The 10,160-nt window shown below is 34.7% G+C and overlaps 1 protein-coding gene across 2 annotated transcripts in view; it reads left to right on the top strand.

Moving 5' to 3' along the window:
- Positions 1 to 10,160, top strand: part of sand (sandman) — an 81,177-nt gene that overhangs the window by 55,859 nt on the left and 15,158 nt on the right. For both annotated transcript variants that reach the window (XM_067046823.1, XM_014427532.2), the window contains 2 exons: positions 2,352 to 2,536; positions 5,978 to 6,099. In XM_067046823.1, coding sequence (XP_066902924.1) covers positions 2,352 to 2,536; positions 5,978 to 6,099 — 307 coding nt within the window. The remainder of the gene's footprint in view (positions 1 to 2,351; positions 2,537 to 5,977; positions 6,100 to 10,160) is intronic.

Here is a 10,160-nt window from a genome sequence, read left to right as displayed (position 1 = left end):
TTTTACATTTACAGTAAAATGAATGATAGTTTACCATCTTAAGTTCTCCTACTTTGTGAGAAGATATACAGCGCAACGTGATATATTTGTTTCGAAATCCATCTGAATGATCTAATTTTAGATATGCATTATGGCAACACACAAGACATCCTTCTGATCGTCGCACATATAACCATTACTGTAAACTAGTTACGATAGAATTGTCCAGCCATCGATCCGAGTCCTTCAATTCCTACCTCTCTTCCCTTTCTACTTACGACAATTCCCTCTGGAACATGACCAAAAGAATCCTAAAATCCAAACATATTGCCCACCCCCTCCGACGAAATGATAGCACATGGGCATTAACTTCATAACTGGAACAATTGAAGAATACCTATCTTCACCAATCCCACTTTCCTTACCTCCTAGAGCCCTTCTGAGGTCAAATATCAACTAAGGATGCTAACTTCTCGTAAATCTCCAGGGTATGATCTTCTGACTCCTCAAATCCTTCGCTAACTTCCCCACTTTCCTGTCCTTTGGAAACATTCCATTATAATTCTCTTTCCGAAACCAGGACAACAAAACATCCTAATAACCCTGCTTCCTACAGACCTATCAGCTTACTTCCAATCCTCTCAAAATGTTTTGAAAAATCCTCCTAAAACGTATCTTATTCATAGTTGAATCACAGAGTTTTCCCGCACATCAATTTGGATTCCGTCCTAGGCGCTCCACAGCTCAACAAGGCCTTAGGGTCGTTGACTATATCTCTTCAGCTCTTGAAAAGAAACTATACTGCTCGATTGCCTTTCTGGACATAGCACAAGCTTTTGACCGGGTATAGCAAGCCGGATTGCTTTTCAAGCTCAAATCCATATTACCCCAAACCTTATACCTTATCCTCCGCTCCTATCTCTCAGATCGTTCCTTTCGAGTTCGCAGTGGTTCCGAGTACTCAAATATCTACCCCATCAAGGCAGGAGTTCCCCAAGACAGATAAAAGACAATGAATCGAAATGCACCCATGTGACTTTCACTCTCCGCCGCAGCTTCTGTCCACTTGTTACTCTTAATAACATTCCTCTACCCAAATCCGACACAGTGCGATACCTTGGATTCATTTTAGACAAAAGACTCACCTGGAACCAACATACTTACTTAAAAGACAAGAACTCAACAGACGATTCCGCCAACTATACCGACTGCTCAGCCGGACCTCTCATCTCTCACTAAAAAACAAACTACTAATTTATAAGACTATACTCCGACCTATCTGGACCTACGGACTTAAACTTTGGGGAACAGCTAAACCGTCAAACATCAAACGTATCCAATCCTTTCAATACAAAATCCTTAGAACCATAGTTAATGCACCATATTACGTTTCCAACAGAGGACTACACCATGACCTACATATCCCTTTTGTCCTTGACCTCATACCAATCAAATACTCAAAATTCCATATAAACCTTTCCAACCATCCAAATCCTTTGGTTCAAAGTTCTAGTTTCACCCATCCCTACAGCCCACCTAGAAGGTTGAAACGGCAGTGGCCAAGAGACTTATTGTAAATAAAAACGTACAATCTGAGTTCTGGCAGTGGTCAGATTCTCCACTCAAGTTGAGTGTTTGCGGCTTTAGAACACTTGCTCAGCCTCCATTGGCTCATGCGGCGAGAGGAATGCGCTAGGATCTTTTGAGCTCTGCTCTACCCATCACACGTGGTAAAGTGGGCTCGGGGATCCTCAGGTCGATTGTGTAAATATTATATATAAGAGTGTAAATGTGACGAGAGAATATATTATTTTATCATTATGTTATTTTATTTTTTTTATACAGATAGTTTGATTATGTTCATTTTGTTTATTCTTCTGTTTGTATATATTTTAAAGATTTTTTTTTTCATTTTTTTTTTTATTATTATTTTTATTTTTATTTTTGTATTTTATTCTTACTTTAATTTTCTCGTAGTGTGAATGTGATCGTTTATCATTACTATATGTTGCCCACAACTGTGTGGCAGATTGTAATATCTTGAATAAACAAAAAGTATTTAAAAAAAAATTTTAGATATGTATCAAAAATCAATGCGAACCTTAATACTGTGTCTGATTCTATTCTGAAAGGTTGTCTTTTGAGCGAGACATTACTACTTTTGTTAATACAATATTCTGAACTTAAATTATGTTGAATATAATCAAATGTCTATGTAATTTTATCATTAATTATCTTCTAAATAACCTATTTTCGTCTGTAAGAATATTATAAAATTCATTTTAAATAATAATTTCATAAAAGTAAAAAAATAAAGCTGAAACAAATTTTTTAAAACATGCATTATAATAAATAATAATTTTGTATACCAGGATATGGAAATGTGGCACCAAGAACGGAGTGGGGTAAACTGGCTACAATTCTTTATGCGATTGCTGGTATGCCGCTATTCCTCCTCTACCTTTCCAATATTGGAGACATTCTGGCCAAGAGCTTTAAGTGGACTTACGCTAAGTGCTGTCTCTGTACAGGTTGCCAACTAAGCCGTCCTTCAAAGGTAATGTCTTTTACTATGACTTTTTTTTATATGAAGAAACATTTGGCACATTTTTTTCCATATTGCAATCCTTACTGAATGTAATTAACATAATTAATGATGAGGAATCAAATTATATTTCTGTAACTGTAAATAATTCTTTTGTAAAATATTATGAAAAATTGCTTAATTTTAAACTTTTTAGACTCCTTATATTATCTTTAAATCTAGTACTGCACATCCTGTTTACCTGATATTGTCCTTATAAAATTGTATAATAATGAAACCTTGGTCAATTATACTATAACGAACAACTGGATTGGGAAAATCGAAAAAAAAACACCTAAAAAATAAAGTCGTTTCCTAATTCAATTTTCCATAAGATGAAGTCATCATAATTGTAGAATTTCAGTCTCCTCGGCTAATCAGATAATCTCAAATTATGATAATGAATTCTTATGAAAAATTGAATAATGGAAAGATTTATTTCATATTTTTACCGTTAACTCGCAAATCGTCAAACCCTTAACATATGTTTTACGGGTTTGGGCGATTTATTTTTGCAGGAAACGTTTGATCATAAATACCAGCTAAAAATCAGTCATAAAATTTTATTAGTAACCATAATCCGTAAAAAAAAATTACCCCATCTCATTAGATATTCCAGATTTATTTGCACTGGAAAAGAACATAATAGTTTAGAAAATTAATACCCAAAAAATATGCCACTGTTATGACCCAGCGAACATCAAATCAAAATTCCAAACATAACAGAGGTCAATGGGAGTGAACTTGTACACTGGGACACTCTGTTTATATGAAATATAGCGATATATAAACATAGCGATCTCTTTTGTATCACTTGTAATAGAGGATCGCAAAAGATGATTTTTTTTTAATATCCCGCAAGGTTGCATTTTTATGCAACAGAATTTTTATACCCCAATGAATTCTGGTCATTGTTTAACAATCGTAAATTGATAAATTAATTTTTGGTGGAGGAAGATTTTGGGAGGATGGCGATTGGACGACTGGTGGTCGTAGAGCTTTAAGTAGCTGAACCTGTTTAGTTTAGATTTTTAAACCGGTGTCTGAAAAGTAGAAGGAAAAATACCTCTCAGGTTTGAACTTGAACCTTTTGTTGAGTAACGTAATGGTCCACTTCTGTAAATGGCTTTGAATTTTGTCCAACTGAACAGACGTTTCAGTAGTGTTCGTCTTTATCAAAGTCTCTGATGTGTGGAGCCAAGTCACTAAGAGTAAGTAAGAGGGTGGAGCTGGGATTGGGCAATGAGAAGGCAAGGATTGCAAAGGACATAACCCGAAAGAAAAAGTGGAGGTGAATAAGAGGGAGACGGGACAGAAGTGGATAAAAGAGGAGGAAGAATTTTTATGTTTTAAAATATCGTTGGTTACAATACATTACCCAAAATACATCGATGTCTTGAAATATCGTTGCTTACAATATATTACTCAAAATACATCGATGTTTTTGAACAACTATTTGCTAAACATAAGGTCTGTTCCCACGATCCCGCGTCCTACGACCTGTAAGAAGTGCTTTTTGAAACAAAGAATCCGACATTGACTAACGACATTTTGGGTAATGTATTGTAAGGAACGATATTTTAAAACATCGATGTTTTTTTAGTCGTTATCGGATTCTTTGTTTCAAAAAGCACTTCTTATAGGCCGTAGGACGCGGAATCGTTGGAACAGACCTTATGTTTCTGAAATAGTTGTTCAAAAACATCGATATATTCAGAGTAATGTATTGTAAGGAACGATATTTTAAAACATCGATGTTTTTTGTAGTCGATGACGGATTCTTTGTTTCAAAAAGCACTTCTTACAGGCTGTAGGCCGCGGGATCGTTGGAATAGACCTTATGTTTCTAAAATAGTTGTTCAAAAACATCGATGTATTTTGAGTAATATATTGTAAGCAACATTAATTTGATATTGAACATTGATATTTCAAAACATCGATGTTTTTTTTTTATCAATGTTGCATTCTTTTTTGCAAAAACCACTTCCGACTGGCCGCACTATACGTCGTCGTTGGAACAGACCTTGAGTTACTGAAATGGTTGTTCAAAACCATCGATGTATTTTTGGCAAAGATTTGTATGCAATGATATTTTATTATTGAGCAAAGATATTTTAAAACATCATTGTTTTTCTAGTCGTAATTTATCTCTATCATGTCGTTAGCGTGAAGGTTGGAGGTACTTTTTATTCGACCACATTGTTTATAGGAATCTATTTACACTGTAAATTTTTGGTTTCCATTTAGTTACTTTTGGAAAAAAAATGAAAAATTGGGACAAAACATCGATGTTTTGGGGAAAATGTCGATGTTTTCAAAACATTGACATCGATGTCGCTTCCCTAGTGGGGACAGAGTGAGAGAGATCAGAGTCCGGGCAGTAGGACGAGCAGAAGAGAGACGAGGGGAAAAGACTAAGCAGAGACTGGCAGCCAGAGGAGTCCAGAGGTTCAGGGAGATAGATAGACACCGGACTGCAAGGAAGCACATTACAGGGAGAGAATGAAGATCCACTGACAGGCCAGCGAAGCGGAGAACGAACCATAGCTGACAGACCCATCATGATAAGTAAGACCCTTCAGTGTGTATTTTGGATGGCAATAGTAATCACAATTGGAGGATTGATAAACTTAGAGTCAATGTGAATATACAAGATTCCAACTGGTATTTCTCAATTCATAGTATAGTAATTAAGTTTATGTGAATAGGTATACCATGCTCTCTCATAAGATTACTCTAGCTCAATTGTAAATATAAACCTATGCAAACAAGACTTCACATTATAATTATGAATACCTGCATGCTACCTCATAACAATAGCATAGTAAATTGATAAACACGATACCATTGAAGAACTCCTTAAATTATTAACAAATATTCACATCTAGCGTGCCATAGCAAGGAGTCTGAGGTATCTAGTCCTGAATTAAATATATTGCATACATTTTCATTCAGTTCCCATCAGGAACCGATAGAGATACATAATATAAATATAAATACAAATATATGAGTAAATAAATAAAATGCTGTCGTGGAACCTCCGGTCAGCCTTAGAAAAGCTTGAATAGCCGGACATATAGTTTAACTACAATCTAATTACACAATCTTTTCACTAATTGATTGATAGACTTGCAATATTCTTCTACGGAAAATTTTGTTACTCTCAAAAAAGTAAACATCAAAATATTTGAGTGAATTTCCTAAATTTCGAATGTAAGAATTATAAAAAAATAAAGAAATGCAGACTCGCCTTTCTTTGAATCTATTAGACAATTCTTCAGCATTAAATATGCGGAAAGCGGAAAGAGTTCCCAGAAAGAAAAGAGGAAAGCTGAAGAAGTTCCTGTAAACAGTAGATTTTTTAAAATAATTAAATATAGACATTATTTTTTTATTAATTAATATTTCTTTCAGGAAATAAAAGTAGAAGGAGCAACAGAAAGTGTTACGTTTGAGGATGGTAGTGATGAATCAAGCATTTATGATCCACAATCAGTAACCGTCCCAATCACTCTTTGCCTAGCAATAATGGTAGGGTGAGTAAAAATATGCCGTAATTAGTTAAATTTTCGTAAATCATATAGCTACTAAGACATTTATGACGAAGCATTCATTTATTCATGAAAATGCATGTTCTATGCTTCACCATGTTGTCACTATCATCTAATTGGTTCTAGTGGTTTAGAATGTACATTAGCCAAAGCTAACCATACTCCACCTTTCGACAAAATATGTATAATGTAAAATTTTAAGGTGCAACTATAAAACTAAACAAGAAACATGCTGAAATTTTTATATAGAGATTAAATAAAATAAACAAGCCGTTTTTTTATGAAATACGAACGAGGCGATCGATTCTTGCTGATTCTGTAACAGTGTAGTTCACTCCTAATATATCTTATATTCCAGCCATTTGGAATCAAAATCAATAACGTGCAATTTTAATAATTGTAATAATAATAATAAACAATCGAAATTTCGGGAATAATATCAATTTTTTTCGAATTAAATTGACCAATTTAATTGAAAAATTGGAAAATCATCCAAAGCAGTAATTCCAAACATTCTTGTTACATTTATAAAATCTCAATCAGCAGGCAAATATAAATTTTCTAATTATTGGATTTAGGCTATATTTACTGAAAACTTAACCTTAGGAGTAAAGAAATTTAATATTTTTATTTCTGCTGTATATTTTTTAAATCAATTAAAAACAATAATCAATTATAGTAGAAAAATACGACAAAGTTTAACAGTTAACTTCATAATCTCATCATTTGATTTAAAATAATCTTTATTTCTTCTTTAAATAAAAATAAAAATCTGTGATGTGAACATAACAATGTTTAACAGTAAACTATTGGACAGATTAAAATATCAGTAAAACAAAGATTCACAAAAGAAAAAAAAATATATATAAAAATATTTGTAAGAGAATTCTCATCATCTCACTGTATTGTTTTTAAACGTTTTTTTCAATTTATTTTAGCAAATTTCTTAGTTTCTCGTGGTAGCAATAAAACTGTTTTGCTTTCATTCCGTGGACTCTTTTATTGTTTCCAATCTTATTTTAATATTAGAGTAATTTTTCAGAAAGTAATTTTTTTTTCTGAGATTAATATTGTAAACATGTTGCACCATCTTTCCTCTTCTGAACCCTATTTCGAAGCTGGTTTTAAAAATAGAGTGAAAAAATCACAACAATTAGATTGTTGTGATAAAGTATAATAGAGTAAATTGATTGTAATTAAAAGTTTTAATATTAATTTGAAGAATGACAAAACAGGGTTGTTTTGACTGAAATTATTGACCTGGCCAGAATATCAAGCAAAAAGTTTTTAAAATTGGCATGGTTGTAAATTTGTATTGAAGATTGTTCTTGAGGATATCTGAATTGGCCGAAACGTTGGACTTATAGATTGTTTTGAGACTTAAATTGGATACAATTTATTTTATTCAAGCAATAATAACCAGCCTCAAGAAAGGAAAAAGATTATATATAAAGTAAAATATTATATTAAAATAATATAAAAAAAAATTAAATTTTATATGCTTGTTTTAATTTAATGCTTAAAGTGAACATAAACGATTTTTTAGGTTCATATATCGATCAGTCATTAGGACTGAAAAATATATATTAGGGGATTCACATCGTACCTATAACCTTTAAATGCTGGTAATTTAAAATATTTAAAAACGGGATGTATAACCCAATTGTCACAGGAAGTGTTTCTATAATATAAAATAGGTTATAATTATAAAATAAAATTCTTTGATTAATTTTCAGAGTCTCAAAAATGACCTGAAATATTTTGAGAGATGACAGTAGACCTCAAGAAAAACTAAAAAAATAGAATTGATCTTGGTCCGATTTCACATGGATAGTTAAAAATTTAATTTGATAAATTTTTAATTAAAGTTAAATATTTAATTAGTTGTGTTTCTTTTTGAACAGGAAGCTATATCTAAATTAGATAAATCCAAATTGCAACATCATAAACTATACAAAATTTAAAAAAAAATAAAATCTCAGAATTACAATAATCTTATTTTTCTTTTTTTTTTTTGGAATATCGTTAATTTGCCAGTGTTTAATAATTAAAAGAAAGGTGATCCGGCTGCGGCCATGAGCCAACGTTTCACCCTACATTGTAGAGCTTTTTGTATCATGGATTTTTATTCATTTTATGTCTAATACATTACTGTATTTCTTATTTATTTTTCCTGTGCATCTTATTTTTGTTTCCTCTAATTTTAATTATTATAATTTATTTTATTATAATTATTTTTTATTTAATATTATTGTCTATTTTAATATAATTTTTTCGCCCCACCTGGACAAACTTCCTTTTATTAATTAATCTTTTTTTTGTGTGTGTTTTTTTTTTTACGAGGGTAGGTGGAAATCATGGTTTTCATCTTTCCATGCTAGTTACGTCTTTTAGCCCTCTCTTCCTCCCTCAACCTCTTGAGGACTACTGTGGTGAATATCTTTACTGCGTTCCAATGCTGGTCAGAAAGTAGCATATAGCTCATCACGTTCTCTGGTGTGACGTGTCCTCGACACACTCTCTCCAATTCACTTCTTTCTGCTGCAAAGCGAATGCAAGTGAAAAACACGTGCTCCGCGGTTTCCTCGACAGTCTGACATTCAGGGCATTCTGCGGTGTTGTCCAGTTTGATGCGGTACTGGTAGGCTCTAAAGCATCCATGTCCGGTCAACATTTGGGTTATGTGAAAATCCACCTCACCATGCTGGCGACCATACCACTTGCCCATATCGGGTATCAACCTGCGAGTCCGCCTCCCAACGCTGCTGCCACTGGTCACTGATGGTTATTTTTCGCTCTTCTTCTCTGGAAAAGTGCAAGCGTCGTCCATAGTGCCTGCTTCTTTCTTCAACAAGGAGTTCCACAGGTGGCATTCGGGCTATCACGCACACCGCTTCGTAGGAAACAGTTCGAAAAGCGCTAACTGTCCTTAAACAAACTCTGCGATAAACTGAAACCATCTGTCTCCTGTATGATTTGGTAGCCATCGTTTCTTTCCATATCGGGGCTGCATATAACATAATGGAGGTGACAACAGTAGCCAGAAGCCTTCGCCTACTTTCTTTGTGACCTCCGACGTTTGGCATAAGGCGTGATAAAAAGGATGCTACTTTAGCAGATTTGGCACTAATATACTCCGCATGAACATTACAGCGGAGACGTGCATCGATCATAACTCCTAGGAACTTTAAGCAAGACTGGGAACGAATTTCGTGCCTACCCACCGTAACAGTGATAGACTCAGTCTGCTTCCTGCTAGTTACTAGGAGAACTTCGGTCTTGTGATCTGCAAGTTGTAGGCCTACCGAAGACAGCCAACCTCGGACCGTAGCAACAGCCTGATTTGCGATGAGGGTAACTTCTTCCAAGTACTTCGCCGCAACTATAACTGCAACGTCATCTGCGAATCCAACAACTGTGGCTCCCTTCGGCAATGTCAAATTAAAGATTGCGTCGTGCATGACGTTCCACAGAAGATGCCCTAATACCGCGCCCTATGGGACACCACCAGTCACTTTGTATCTCCTTTGGCCAATCTTTGAAAAATAAAACAGAACTCTATCTTTAAAGTAGTCTGTGGGAACTCTCATAAGGTAGGCTGGCACCGCCATAGTCCGTAGGGCATCTATTATACAGGTCCATCTTGCAGTGTTCTTAACGTCTAGCGTGATGATTGCTGCATAACACTTACACCACCTCTCCTCCACCTTGCTCCTGCAATTGCTGTGCGGGCCATCTCGACTACCAATCCAACAGCATCTATCGTGGATCGCTCTTTACGAAATCCGTATTGAGCACGCGAGAGGCCATTAACTCCCTCCGTGAACTCTTGTAGCCTGAGGGAAAGAATCTTCTCGAATACCTTACCCATGGTATCCAATAAGCAAATTGGACGATATGTTGACGGGTCTTCCAGTCTTCCCTTACTCTTTGGAATGAGTACGAGGCGCTGTCTCTTCCAAGGTTTCGGAATTGAGCCTTCACGAATGCACGAATTGAAGAGATCGATGAAAAGATCTCCTGAGAGCCAGCTCTTCAGCTCTTCA

This window comes from Halyomorpha halys, unplaced genomic scaffold (assembly GCF_000696795.3).
Source record: "Halyomorpha halys isolate HHAL.00 unplaced genomic scaffold, Hhal_1.1 Scaffold654.1, whole genome shotgun sequence".
Classification (NCBI taxonomy): Eukaryota; Metazoa; Arthropoda; class Insecta; order Hemiptera; family Pentatomidae; genus Halyomorpha; species Halyomorpha halys.
Note: the sequence above shows the minus strand (reverse complement) of the source record. Positions and strands in the feature narration are given on the sequence as shown.